Below are 15,835 nucleotides of genomic sequence, written 5' to 3'. Positions count from 1 at the left end.
TTGAGGCACTTTAATTTCAGATGCCCCTTGTGTGGTGACCTGGTAAAATAGTCTCTACCGCCTTTCATCCAATCAACACCAGGATACTGACATACTGTACACATCATGGAAAATAATCTGTCTGAAGTATCAGTCCAGGCAACCATTTCAAGCTTTTCTCAACCTGCCCTACAAGCAGATATAGTTGCCCTTTTGTAATTGCTTTGTATCTGGAACACAAGTCTCTCATCTTTTTACTAGAAAGGACATTCTTTCAAACTATGAAACTGGAGTAACCCCAACAAAATGCATTCATTCATTGTAATAACTGTGATTAATACGATACGGCTATAAATCATCATTAATTCGTGAGCTCAATTTAGCATTAATGTGCTTTAATAAGATGTATTGCATTGTGTCAAACCATACGTCTTAAATTCGAAGTTGATTCCATTCTGGTAATATAACAGCAGTTAAAACATAAAAAACAAACAGAACACAGCACTTAATATGGATACTTAACAGCTGTATTTATTGCAGATTTTAATAGGTGTCATATTCAAAGGAAGGCATAATGGTTTGGCAAAAGAGCATATGCCTGCTACAGTAGCTAGTACCTGCATTGTGATTGAATAAGTCAATTTACTTAACTTTACAGACATACACAGTGAGACTCTAAGCCTTTAACACTTGCTGATAAAATCAATGTTGGCTAACAAAGGCTACGTTTACAATGAATTTTGGCACCCACAATGGGAGGGGTTAGACCAGTGCCAGTTTGGTATGATTAACATCATTCAGTTGGGTCAGAATGCAAATTCCAGGGAATCATCATCTTACTGAAACAGAATTTTTTTTTTTTTCATTTCATTTAACCTCTATTTTACCAGATAAGAAGATTGAGAACAAATTCTCATTTACAACGACGATCTGGTCAAGAGGCAAACATCACAGCAGCACAAAGCAAACAAATACAACATAGAAAAAATAAATACATAAATAACACATGAACAAGTACATACACCTGAGTCAGACAACAGTGAATTCAGATTCCGATTAAAAACATCCTCCGAAACAAAACTCTATAGTTTTAATTTGAAATTCATTCCAGTCATAAGCAGCCGCAAAATTAAATGAATTACACCCAAAAACAGTGGACACTCTGGGAATTACCAGTCTAATAAATGAATCTGATCTTAAATTGTAAACTGAAGCAGAGAACTGTAATAGGTTGCACAGATATAGTGGGGGTTTCCCAATCAGGGTTCTATAAACTAACCAAAGCCGATGACCAATCCAATACACTCCTTATCTCCTGTAATCCCATTCAAGTCTTGTGTTAAGAAATGCTTATTGTATTGCATAACTTCAGAACAAATAAGGGTAAATGAAACTCGGTATCAAAAAACATATATCTCTCAATACAGTTCACTCAATAAATCCTTATCTTGCCCTTCTTAAGATCACATCGAATTCCACTGTTGGAAAGTTTTTAATACAAACATACTTCTCTTATAATAATTATAATAGCCTTTCTTTGAAAATGAATTGATTTTCAGTTAAGAATCATACATCTTTTACCAGACACATTTTGTTTTACCTTGAAAGAAGTTCATATTACAGTTAAGCTATTCTGATGGTTGAATTACTGAGTAATAAAGCACCTGTTAATGGTACGCAGTTAAAAAAAAATCTAATAAATTAGTAGTCATGGTAGTAAAAAGGACAGGGTCAAGTGGCTATAGCGCACTACATTTATTTTTTCCCTTAAACATATACATTCTCAATCAATAAAAGAACATACATTTGTTACTGCATATCTCATGTATATCTCAATGACCACAGGAATATGACAGGACATATTTTGCAGCAAAGAACAAAGGCATGTTTTTACTATCTTATTGTCTCATCAGCACATCTGATACTGGATACAGATCCAACAGTACATGGATATAATTTGAAAAGGTGATTCAACGATTTAGTGTGTATTCTAGGCTGATGTATTCCTGTGCAACCAGAAGCCAGGTCAAGTGGTTATATGGTCAGTTTGGGGGAATCGTTTGAGGTGTGATGAGTGGGTTTAACAGTTAGCAATGCAAAGATGACAAGAAGTTAATTCAGTTGCTCTTTCAGCAGTATAACCTTCACAAACCCAGAAGCAGTGTCCATGATTAACAAAAATGTTAGTGGTGGAGATGAAAGTGTAACACTTCCCTTTGAACATGTAATCTGTTCATTTCCTTCTTTCATCTACAGCTACCTTCTCCCTCATTCCATTCATTGTGTTCTCATTGCCCTCGATTTTTTTCTCTAGCTAAAAATTTAATTTAATTCTGGGCTTCATGGTAATTCCAGAAATTCATGTATTGCTCCTGTTTTCAAAGAAAACATGAAATCAACACATTAACTTACACTGCACTTTCATAAACACACTAGAAAATATTACATCTAAGGAGATGGTAATTACTGTAATTAGACTTCAGGCATACCAGCAATTCAAGTTTATAAATCAGCTTTTACTATGTTGAACAGACATTAGTCAGAAGGCATGAAACTAAAACCTCTCTGAAGAGATGAGGCTATCAGATTCACTTATACAAGTATCACAGCCTACTACAGCAGGGGCTGTAATTTTGTATCCTGAGGAAAGTAGCACAAGGGGCAGATAACGAAACAGAAGATAATCAAGGGGAGCAGGAGTGGGTAGGAGAGACTATCAATGTTCAGGTCAAGCAGGATAATAGCTTTTGTTTTGTAAATGGATTGAAGGAAGATATAAGCATATGGAAATTAATCACAGAGTGGTTCATACACTGCATCTTCCTGTACTTTAAAAATAAACAAGTCTACCTGGGTTTCCACAGACACTAGAGAAATGGTCTTGTCTTCCTTGTTCCACCATGAGCAGAGACCAACCTTAGGCATTGTCCAGTCTTGAAATAATTACCATCAGAAGTATATGCTGATGTCAGTTTTAGGATTTAAGCCCAGTAGGTGTTGCTGTAGTTCTTAAATTAGCTGCATAAGTTTGTTTACTGTCAAGATGGGAATGCAAATGTTTAAAATGGGCTGAATTCACAACTCTTTGATAACCAGACAGGTGAGACAAGAATGAAATATTGATGACAAGATACAGAATATTCTAGACATGATAGGCATACATTGAAAGATAACAGCAAAGACTGGATTGTAAATATAACATTTTATTTAAAAAAAAACATTTAAGTTAAAAGGTTAGTCCAGACAACAGTAATACAGTGGAAGCTTATAACCCACTCATGTAACATTCATTAAGAAATGCTTCAATCCCAGTTAATTATTACCTTGACCAACATTTGTGCAACAGCTGGCAAAGTTAATATTTGTAAAGTAAACAATTTCTAAATTGACACATAGCTGAGAACATATTCCAGCTCAATTTTGAGGGGGGCAGGCATGTTGTACCTGGCATTAACAAACAATAAATTAAAATACTTAAAATATTTATTGGAACATTCAACTTATATGTCAAGTTCTGCTCTTTCACTGTGGGGGAAGAAAGAAAGAGTGTTGGAATATACAAGAAATGACATGTCAAAATAAGAGATGGAATTTTTTTTTGGTGGATTGTCTGGTCATTTTATGCTGGGTATTGTATGCAATTTCAGATTTCCTTGATCTATGGCCATCATTAAAAAGCTTAAAAGGGTTACCTTGAAGACATTCATGTACTGGAGTTCAGCGACAAATTTTTCAAAACTATTCTATGAATAATTTCTCTTTTTGCACTGTTGGCAAGGAAAATGGCATTAAAAAAGAACTTAAACTATTATTATTTATTTTATTATATATATATATATATATATATATATATATATATATATATATATATATATATATATATATATATATATATATAACAAGTCAATATTTTGGCTAGTGTCTTCTACTACACAGATTGTAAAGATCAAAGCTATAGCAACAAACAGTTATTGCTGCCAACCACATGCTTGTCAGTGTGTCAGAATCCTCCGAAAAAAAAAAAAATGACAGTAGATTCACATGCTGGCACCAGCTTCCAATAAAACCAACTGGACAGCTATTGAGGGAAGAAAAAAATGAAGACAAGCTTCAAAACTTGTGATAGGGGAGAGGTTTGTAAACTGCTCATGGGAAGCAGAGGGATGGGGGAGAAAAGGAGAACCCAAAACACTTATACAAGATGCAGTAGCCTCCAAAACTATAAGCCTACAGGTCCCATAATGACAGTACCCAGCATATGAACTTGGACAGTCAGCAAACAGGTCCATAAATGTAGCTGTATTCACAGACACTGGAGGGACAGGAAACATGTAGCCTATGAAGATTCACTTGACCCTTAAAGCATTTACCATTGGCAGAATTGGTTAAATCAGGCTAAAAGACAATGATACATTTGTTTAAATAAAATTAACATGCTTCTCAATTAAGACATTTAATTAATGGAGCAACACCGTTGCAACCACAAGTACATCACCCTCAACAACGGTCACGGGACTTAATGAACCATTACTCGGCTCACAGCACATGATAAAGAAAAGCTCAAGTTACAGCGAATATCAATTAGCAATTTCTTTTCGCTCAGTGAACATCTAGATCTCCAGAGCACGACCGCCATACAGTATTTTTTTTTAATCATTGTGTTTGTCATCTGACTTTCAGCAACAGGTCAGGTTATTTTTAAGAAGCTCAAGCCAGGTCTGCTCCGGCGCAGAGACACAGCTTCCATACAATACATCTCGCATAGGCTTTGATATCGAACTCATGAATTAACATTAGTGAAAACAAACACACTTCATTTTTATACCATAGATTTAAATATTAATCAGAGAGGACGTACTGTACTCTGAATCGGTTAGTGATGCACTGCGGTCAAGCTATCAGCAAGTTTCTAAATGCCGGTCAAGCTATCATCAGACACTTATCTCGCAATCAGACGCTTAACTTTTAGCCTATATTCCCTGTTTCAGGCAGTGAAATTCTTCACTCGGAGAGATTTAGAATTGCACTGGAATAAAATGAGCGATGACATACACTCTTACATTTTCAAAAATAATGAAAAACGTATTAATTAGTATGAACGAAATCAAACTAATAGCTTATTGCAACACAGTCAAAGGACGATTCAATGTTGTTTAAATTATTGAGAACAGACATTTTTGCTAAAATGTATTTGACCAAAAACGTGAGAGAGAGAGAGAGAGAGAGAGAGAGAGAGAGAGAGAGAGAGAGAGAGAGAGAGAGAGAGAGAGAGAGAGAGAGAGTGTGTAAATGCCGGTTATTAGCAACCCTGATAATGACAACTTTCGGTTATTAACAACATATTAATGGATTTATTTAATTTTTTGGTAAAATTGAGAGTAATTAAGAGAAATAAAAACAAGTTGCATGGATGATTAGTATAATGCAGAATAGTAATATATATATATATATATATATATATATATATATATATATATATATATATATATATATATATATATATATATGACACAAGTGGAAAAATCTTGTTCTCATCCTTATCATTGCATATTCAAAAGAGTAGGGGTATAAATGGTCTTGAGTTGTGGTTTTCTTTTAATTATTTGAAGAAAAATGCAATCAAAAACATGTTTTGCCATTTTCAAAAACATGCCCTCACACGCATTCAGCTGCCCTCGTCCAAGGTAGCCTACTTGGTTTTAGTTGCTGTGAATATTTTTCTCTAACTCGTGGAGTAGGCTAGTAAATTCTCTTGTGCCCGGTTGCTGCGCATCTGACACTGTCCCTCCCCTGTATGACAGCTATTTGACTAGTATTTGTGATATTTTATCGAACGGTGTCTCAATGGCAATCTAAGACAGCTGAAAATGTAAAGGGTGTATGGGGTTTAAAATAATCTAAAACCAGCAACATAAGAACGTGTTTTATACGGTAAACTGTTTGGGAAGCATGGGATACTTGGAATAGCCTATTAAACCAGTCTTAATTTGACCTAGTAAATTAACTCACGTTTTATAGTTAGAGATTTTTTTTAAGAAATACGTAACACTGTTTTACAATTTTATTGTTTGTTAAACAATTACAAATTTGCAACACCTTATTTCAATCGGTTACATTTTTACATGTTAAACCATCGGCACTACAACACAGTCGCACAGCATTACCTGTAAGGTTTACACCTGGGCTTTTTCCAGCGAACGTGCAACATTTGTTTTACTGTTTAAATTCGATTTGGGAGGTTAACCAATGTCTCCACAAAACGCTTAACGCATACATAGCCTAATAATGTTTCCAAAAAACGTTTTCTAACAAAAACATTTTCTTTCTTTTTTTTTTCTGTTATCCAGACAGTCCGTGAAAATGAATGCCTCTGATGAAATGGGATCTTTGAAAATTACTCCCGAGTCCCTGAAGCAGCTCTTGGAGTTTTTTAACCTCTCGCGTCAGGATTTCATAGACACTTACAATTTGCAGCCTCTGGTCTACAGCCCTGAACTGCCTCCCAGTGCTAAAACATTTTTTGTTGTTATTTATGTTATAATATTTGTCCTAGCTCTTGTCGGAAACAGCCTGGTGGTCTACATTGTGATCAGAAAGAGGACAGTGCGGACAGCTACCAACATCTTTATCTGTTCCCTGGCAGTGAGCGATCTTCTGATTACTTTCTTTTGCATACCCTTTACTTTACTACAAAACATCTCTTCAGAGTGGCTGGGAGGTAAGTGGTCTGTAATGTTATATAGTTTGAAACGATTCAAGGTTGAAAACCGTACTGATTGACATATTTAATGCTAAAAGAACTACAGGTGAAATTGGGAATTGATAATCTTGTATACCCGTTAAATACAGTATGTTGGTAATGTAACCTTTTGATTTAAACAAAACCTGCATTAAATGTGAAATACAAGATGCATACTGCTGGAGTGGTATTTCGTCTCTATCCATAAGATCAACTTCATCGAAAATGTGGGGGAAGTATTTTTCCAGCAATAAAATAAAATTAAAATAAATTAGCCTTTTATTTATTATAGGTTAAAGCAAAAACTAAAAAAAAAAAATAAAGAAAAAAAGGGAATTGCAACTAATAGGATAATATCATTAACAGTGCACCAGAAAAAAAAAAATATTATATGTTGTCATTAAATGCTGTGAATTTAATTTGTCATTTCAATAACATGTTTGCTCTGTAAGCTGTCTTGTAATGCACTGTAAAGTGTCTTAACAGTTAAGTATTATTCTTCAATATTGTTTATACTTAGGGCTTTCCTGTGCTTATAACAAACATGAATAGTAGAAATTGGAAAGTGAAAATCTAATCCAAAAATACATTGAATTAATGCTCTCTTTGAGCAAAAGATTCATTATGGAACACAACTGGGTTTAGCTCTAATACTATTTCAAAATTAACTACTAGAAATTAATTTCTAATTTGTATTTAAAATGTACCATTTGTGCTGTCTGTATTACAACTGCAAATCTTTTTTTTTTTTTTACCCTTATGTGCAACTAGAATCCCGTGATTTGATAATGAATCTCACCCCATTTTCTGTGGACTTGTTATCAATTTGGACTGAGCACTTAAATCAATTACATTCTTAGAAAATAAAAATAAAAAATCTCCACATTTATTCCCTTTATGTATGTTTTCCATAAATGCTTTCATTCAAAAGATACATACATTTTCTACCAAACTTACATGTTTAGACTTTGGAACTTTGAATTCTCATTTCTGCAATAAAATATGATTTGGTCTATTGGATGCATTTGTGAAATCCAAACAGCGATGCACAAATAGTGCTTGAAAAAGTAATCGAGTTAACCTCAAGCGAACAACTAAATCAATAAAGTGACATTTCCCACATCAATCTAGACATTCTAACATTAACCAAACTTGTGACAATTTCTAAATGTGCTCCAACTACCTGACAAGCTGGATAATTAGATTTTTGGATCTCTGAGAATTTAAAGTGCACCAGAAATCATGTTGGTACAGGAAAGGTCTACAAAAGTAAGAATAAAAGAAATGTGTGTAGCTTGTCAGGGGTGTACCCCCTCTTGTTTACAGTTATGAGACAATTAAAAAGTCTAATAGAATGACAGGTTATATTGTGTATGTAAGTGTTGAATACAAGTATAGGGAAGTTATGCAAAGACTATATAATGAATCAGTTTTGGACACCTCACTGCAAAAAAAGACATTATTGCATGAGAAGGTACAGAGAAGGGCAACTTGTCTGATCCCAGGATACTATGGTATGAGCTATTAGAACAGGTTAAAATAATGATATCTCTTCAGCCTAGAAAAAAGAAGGTAACAGGGCATTTGATTGAAGGTTATACAATCCTAAATGGTATAGATAAAATTAATGCCAGTCATTCATTCAAGTTAAGCACAGCGAGTATAATGAGAGGGGGCGTAACGAAAGTAGGATCTAAAATCTAAACACTGCTTGAATAATGTACCTGTAATCTTTAATTTCATTGTTAACATCCTGACAGCTTTTTACACTTATAACTTTAAAGTCTGTTTCAAAGCTCTTTTCAAAATGGCCGCAGTTGTAGCAACACGGGACGTGTAACACTATATTTTCCAGAACCCCGCTACTTACTCTTTAAATTTCTTTAATAGGAGCAAATGGTGTGCTAGAAGGGATATGTCTTGGTGGGTCAAATGGCCTCTTCTTGTTCCTAAACTTTTCTTATGTTCTTATGTAATGGGCAGATTGTGGCTAGTCTCCAACTGGGGACTGCAGAAATGATTGGCTAGCTGGTACATTATTAGTCATTGATGAGGGAGCCTCGCTAAACCCTATGTTATGTCATTAGCTGTTTTCCCTAGTAGTTGAGTCCGAATTGGACTCGAGGTTTATTACTATAAATTTGCACAATGGTTTTGCAGTTTACTATGCTTATTCCATGTATTCCCTGTGCTTTACCATGATTTCACTGTGATTTACTTTTCTTTGCTATTAAAATGGTATTATTATTATTTATTTCTTAGCAGACGCCCTTATCCAGGGCGACTTACAATTGTTACAAGATATCACATTATACATTATTTCACATTATACAGATATCACATTATTTTTACATACAATTACCCATTTATACAGTTGGGTTTTTACTGGAGCAATCTAGGTAAAGTACCTTGCTCAAGGGTACAACAGCAGTGTCCTCCACTGGGGATTGAACCCACAACCCTCCGGTCAAGAGTCCAGAGCCCTAACCACTACTCCACACTGCTGCCCTACAGCAGTGTGGAGTATGTCACAGTACATTTTTTATAAGGATTCTGAAAATGCAGGTTATAGTGTAATATATTTTGTAATGTTCTCATAACAGCAGTGGAACATTAATTGATCCGTTACTGCCCTGCCTATGAGGATATATCTGAGACACCTCTGAAGAAAAACCAGACAGTGATGCACACATTAGGACATGAAAAAGTTATAGTGTTAACCTCATGGGAATAGCTAAATCAATAAAATGTCATTTTTCAAAATTGCAGTTCTTTCATAAGAAATGCAAGTAAAAGCTATCCTGCATGTTTGTTTCCTATACAAATCAGACTACTTTTCTACCACCAAACTATGGCATCACCCTCCTAACTCCATGACTCTTCAATAGGATGTGTCTCCCCTCTCTAGAGCAGGGAAACTGCATATCTTTTAAAGCTGTTGTGTCCCCAAATCATGTTACATTTTTCCTGGGAGAGTGTTTTCTAGTTTATTGTTTTTGCATACTACCACAGACACTAAACGTTGTTGTTGAACCTGTTTGTTTACATTGCCTATAAGCCATTTCAGCTGTCCAAAGGGCAGACTCCTAACGCCTATAGTGGCAACAGGTGGTGACCTGTGCCAACTTGATGCTGCCCAGTGAAGAAAAATTATGGAAAAATTAACTCAGCTTTACTCCAAATAACATTTTTTTTAAACATTATACCGTTTTCTAGGGGCACTCCACCTTTAATTGTTGAGAAAGTTGTGTACTAGAGGGAGGGGGGGGGGGGCAGGAGTAATTGAGATATTTGAAGTAGAGAACAGGAGCTATATTATGTTGTTTTATGTGGATTGTACAATGGCTTTAATGCAACATAAAGGACGGATAGCTTGTATATAAAGGCTATTTAGGTAAGGGTTGGCATTTTGTTCTGTCTCACCACCTCATCACTTTTTTCAATCAATCATTGAATAATTATCAAGGCTTGATGCTGCTAAAGCTGCACATAATGGATTTATGTACCATTCAGAGCCTTGGTTACACTGGCAGCCTCATAACAGCTCATAGCATTATGTGTTGTTCAATCAGTCGTTTCAACATTCTTTTCATTGATTTTAATTAAAGGTAACCCTGAATACAGTTTTGCATTTGTATTAAAATGTGTTTGTTAGCCTAGCCTAGCCACCCTTTAAAGGAAATTTAACAATAATGCAATGCCAGCACTAGAAAAGAGATGCTGCAATAGACTATAGCGATGGCATATTGGATTGCATAGTGGTCCTCCACTAAAAAGGCAGTAACTATTGACCCTTGATAGGGCGGACATTATTTGAAGGGTATTATTCTCTATTGATGTTTCTGCTTAGATCATTACTTATCAGGCTTAGTAACGAATGCAGTTTCTGCTCAGGAAATGTTTTGCAGTGCTTAGTAATACCTTAGTAGTATTTCTCCCTTTGCACCTGCATGGGAGGGTCAATAGAGACAACAGTTATTTAATTTTAGGAATTGCATTCACCTTGGCAATATAGTCAGAATGTATTTGCACTCTACAGTATACAGTCACTGTGTACAAATCAAGGGATGTATGGCATACATACATACTGATGTACTGAAAGTACTTTACACATCAGAATTATATCTTTCCCAAGCTGTTTATTTATTTGGATGTCAAAAAACCTGTGACATCAAGATAATAATATAATACCAAGTGACAACAAAGAATTGGGCATGCATTCAACTAAAATGGTAAATTACAGACATTCATGTGTATATCTCCATATTGAATATGCTATAAGAGTGTATCTTCTTATAAAGAAGACTATTATAATAAATAAAGAATTTACACAGGAATATTGAACCTTCAGACTGCAATGCAAATAGAATGCTGTAACATGGTGATTCCCTAGTGCTGTTAAATGTGCCAAACAATTCCAATTATGGCTTATCCTGGTGGGCTACAACTTGATCAAATCGACTAAGTGGCATATGCCACCTATCAAATGCAGCTTACTTATATGAGGAATATGTGCAACAGGTAAAAAAAAAAAAGAATATAGTTCCACAACACAAATTACTTTGTACACTAACTTTGATTTGCTGTTTTGTTTCCAGGTGTCTATGTATGCAAAACGGTCCCTTTCGTGCAGAGCACAGCCATAGTGACTGGTATCCTTACCATGACTTGTATTGCTGTGGAGCGATATCAAGGCATAGTCTACCCACTGAAAATGAAAAGGCAGTACACATCAAAAAGAGTGTACAAAATTCTAGGTATGTTTTATATATGTAAATGTATACGATCTAGCGCTAAATCACTTTTTTTTCATTCAAATCCAACAACAGAATATCCAGGCACACTGTTATGCTGCTTTTCTTAGCAAATGCATAGCTTGTACTAGAGAAAGTCAAAGTCAATTTGCTTAAACAAGCTTTTTTTCCATACATCAACCCATAAAACAAATAAATTGGCCTGGTGTATAAACTGAATACATAATGGGTCTCAGTAGTCGATCAGATTTTAAACAGCAACCAAATGTGGAGCAAAACTCATTTACTTTGGAAATGGATTAATCTGCTAGAAGCAACCACATATTTACAGTTGTTGTCATCGGAACCATTAAGTATACTGCAAAACATGAAATATTTCACTAATTCTGTGTTTTAAAAATCCACAAAAATAGCATAATTACAGACATTTCCTGTTTTGCGATATATGTATTCCTTTGGTGATCCCTTGATGCATGTCATGTAGCAATTATAAAGCCTATGACTAATAATGAGGATTCTTTTTCTAAAAAAAGTATGGTCCTTCTTTGTATTTAATTAAAGTATAATTAACTTCTGATTTTTTTTCTTTTGTAAATGTCATAAAAATGTAGAAGTATGTAGGAGTTTAAAAAAAAAACTAAGCATTTACATTGGCATTTGTAGCCTTTGACAGTAAAAATGTGGTTGGATGCAAAAGGAAATGATGATGCTGTGGGTGTGTGGACATTTGTTAAAACCCAATCATTTGAATGGAAAATTCACAATTTGTCTATATACCTGTACCTATGTAATCTATATATATATATATATATATATAGAAAGAAACGCTGATGTACGGGTAAGTAAGCTCGGCTGAGTTGAGTGGGGACGGAGGGGGGTGATGCTGGGACGCCAGACTCACCGTCGAGCCCTCTTGAGGTGTTGTGGGCTAGTCGACGAAACACTGAGGATGGAAGGTGCCCACTTGAAGACCCCAGAGATGTACCCTACTTAGCTCAATCCAGACGGTTGTCATGCTGATGCGCTGGGGAGACCGCACTGTGGTTGATCCCCAGAGCCAGCATCTACTCTTGTGTAATGGATATCCTTATATTTATGTGTGTGTGTTATTTAATCATGACCTACTTCTATATTCCCTCTATTTTCAGGAGTGGTCTGGGCTTCTGCTGTAATATTAGGGTCCCCGATGTTGTATGTACAGCAGCTAGAGGTAAGATACTTCCAGAATAGGGTTGTTTAAATCATCACATAGTACACTAAATTACTTTATCTTGCATGTTATCGTTACTTAAAAAAAAAAAAATCTACGTGCTAGATCAAAGGTTAGATTAAATCCAGACCACTATGGGGTAGATGTACTAAAGTGATGCGTCTGTCGCAAACATTATAGCGTGAAATGTAGGCTACTAAACAAACGCAACGCTGTTAACGTCATTTTAACAGACAGACAGTGCAGACAGTTCTTATTTATTTGCGCTTTAGCCTTAAATGAATATGTAATTCTGGACGTTCCTGTAGAAATTCACAAAAACAGGGATCAAAAATATTGTAATGAGATGTACTAAAGCTGCGGGCAATTGCGACACTTACAATTGCTTCAATTTGTTAAGAACACTTGAAAGCATGTTTTAAACAGTTGCAATTGTTGCTGGCATTTCCCATTCCGCCTTTTCTTGTGTGTTGCCAGTTGTGCTCAATGTATTTGAGATGAACACCCAAGTACCTAATTTTCACTAAAGTCAGGGTGTACTTACAAGCCTTGAAAACAAATTTCTATAACATTTCTGGTTTTCCCAGCATGTTGGGAGCAATAGTGTGTGAGATTGAATGTTTGTGCGATTGTATTGTATTGTTTTTAAACCCGACACCTCCTTATATCGGACAAACATGTCCGGTTTAGCGAGGGGCTACTGTATGATTATGAAAAGCTTTTTGGGGGTGAAGGTTGGGGCCCCACTATAGAATCTGATGGGATTAAACTACCTTTCATTTTTTACATATATATATATATATAACAGTATTAAAATAGCTAAAATGAAGACGGAACGGAATGCATTGTACAGTCAGATGACGTTTACATTTAACAAAAACAATGTTATTTCGATTCTTGCACCCTTACATGTATAGACGTTATCCTTCGGGCACTCTTTGCTGCAGCAAACCACAAACAACTCAACTGACGTTATTTTATTTGAAAAAATGTTGCACAACTCTCGCTAGAGATCTTGCTAAAATGACACAAATAATATTTAAATTAGTATATTGCGGCTGTCTTCATTAACATATTTTTTCTTAGTAAATACAACAAAACGTGCACTTTGAGAATTGTACATTGTAGGCCTACAACTACCCCTATGTGTTTCAGAATGTGTTTATATCTGTAAAGCATTTAAGCTTTTAAAAAGTTAGCCAAGCACTGAATGTATACAACTGGGACTAAATATTTAACCATTATCAAAAGCATGCATGTAAAACATAGACATTAGCTTTGAGATACCACCAAGGACACAATTCACTTAACTGATACCCTTTTCACTCAACCTAAACAATCTGTGATCCTCACACTTTGCAAACAAGATTATGAATGAAATGATTGGGAACAAGGAGGATTCAGTGTGTGTTGATTACGAATTATAGGGAAACTGTGAACAGGGTAGAGATACATATTGTACATTAGCAGTATTCCACTGTTTTGTTTCCCAAAGAGCTATATTGTTCAGTACTTTCAAATTAAGAGACCAAAATTGATCCGTCTGATTCTGCAACATTAATTGGTTTCTTTTGTTAAAATTGCGTTTCTAAATCTGCTGTGAGGAGTGCTAATAGGAAATACATGAGGTATTATTAATTATACAATAATATCCAGGGTGAGCGTCTACATGCTAATGAAGAGAAAGGTTTCATCGTAAATGAGACTTGAGTATGAGACTTGAGAGATGAACTCAGCTATGTTTAAATTCCTTTCAGTGAAAATGTGCCTTAGCAATCATGTATTGACGACCCCCCATTAAGTGTGACTTTTATTTTTGAAACCATTACAGAGAGAACATGATTTTTCCTCAGTTGCTTCTTTCCAGACTGAGATATGTGTTTCATAAGTTAATATGGTGTACTTTTCCAGAAAGTTCACAGATGTGTACAGTATACGTTAGGACCAGATTAGTTCGGCATACTGATCATAATTTGTACCATACTAAAAATGTCTTGTCTTATGTTTTTATGCTTTTTATATAGTTATATTTCGTCAAAAATAGGTAATAGCCTTTTGAATAAAAAATACAGAGACAGCTGTACATATTTGACACACTTCTAACATGGAAATTTGGTTTCTACAGCTGCCATCAGCATGCTTTTTGTTATGATGTCCTGTGTTAGAATTATAGGTCAATTTGGATTAAAAATTTTGGATTTGCGAGAGTCCACTGTATCTGTTTACATTTTATTTAGTTGTTTTTTCAAATGGTTGGAAAGCCAAAATCACCTTTACCAAAACAAATACGTTGAAACTGAGTCAAATTTCTTAAGTTACTGTGCATACTCGCACCAATTTTGAAATAATTTCTTGTTGTAGGTGAAATATGATTTCCTGTATGACCACCATCATGTGTGCTGTCAGGAACGTTGGCGCTCCCCTGCCCACCGCCAGGTTTATGCCACCTTCATCCTTGTGGCTCTGTTTCTCCTACCACTGACTGCCATGCTGATTCTCTACACCAGAATATCCTTTGAGCTTTGGATCCGGAAGCGTGTTGGGGACTCCTCTGTATTCAACACAATGAACCACAGGGAAGTCAACAAGATTACAAGGTAGAAATAACTCTACAATGTATTTGTATATGAACCTACTGAGTGGTTCTTAGTGCATTTATTCAGTACAGTGTTTATTTATCTTTTGAGAAGTCTGTGTTAAGGTGCTTTCACCCAAGTTCTGTAGCTGCTCTTCAATTCCAGTTGTCTTTTTAGTGTTTTTGTCATTCCGTCTTTATACAGTAGAAGTATGAGTCACTGCCACTGCTCTGTCACTTTAGAGCAAGCTACTTTTTATTTATTTATTTTTTTTACTGGCATTCACTTGTGTACAGTAGTTGGAAATTAAGTGGAGATGTACTTAGTACAGAGAGAAGGAGACATAACTTTATACAGACAGTGGTGAGGTTATAGAATGGGTTACCTAGTAATGCTGTTGAGGCAGAATCACTTGGATCTTTTACCCCAATCAGCTACCGGACGAACTTAGATGGGCTAAATAGCCTCCTGTTGTTTGTAAATGTTCTTATGTAATATAAAGACACTTTGTTTCTGATCTTGGCTACAATGCAGATATGTGTGGCATGCAACTAGAACTTAACAGTTCTTTAACTCA

General features: G+C 35.4%; 1 protein-coding gene across 2 annotated transcripts; it reads left to right on the top strand.

Annotated features, from left to right (window-relative positions):
- The first annotated feature begins 5,617 nt into the window (after positions 1 to 5,617).
- Positions 5,618 to 15,727, top strand: LOC131728474 (pyroglutamylated RF-amide peptide receptor-like). 2 transcript variants are annotated; one of them, XM_059019446.1, is made up of 5 exons: positions 5,618 to 5,771; positions 6,327 to 6,697; positions 11,317 to 11,475; positions 12,621 to 12,682; positions 15,044 to 15,727. In XM_059019446.1, exons 2-5 carry the CDS (start codon positions 6,340 to 6,342, stop codon positions 15,281 to 15,283), a joined length of 819 nt encoding a protein of 272 aa, XP_058875429.1. In that variant the 5' UTR covers positions 5,618 to 5,771; positions 6,327 to 6,339; the 3' UTR covers positions 15,284 to 15,727. The 2 variants fall into 2 exon arrangements, with proteins under 2 accessions (XP_058875429.1, XP_058875428.1); XM_059019445.1 differs by lacking the exon at positions 5,618 to 5,771 and adding an exon at positions 5,782 to 5,910.
- The last annotated feature ends 108 nt before the right edge of the window (positions 15,728 to 15,835 follow it).

The sequence above is a fragment of the Acipenser ruthenus genome, unplaced genomic scaffold (assembly GCF_902713425.1).
Source record: "Acipenser ruthenus unplaced genomic scaffold, fAciRut3.2 maternal haplotype, whole genome shotgun sequence".
NCBI classification, from domain to species: domain Eukaryota; kingdom Metazoa; phylum Chordata; class Actinopteri; order Acipenseriformes; family Acipenseridae; genus Acipenser; species Acipenser ruthenus.
Note: the sequence above shows the minus strand (reverse complement) of the source record. Positions and strands in the feature narration are given on the sequence as shown.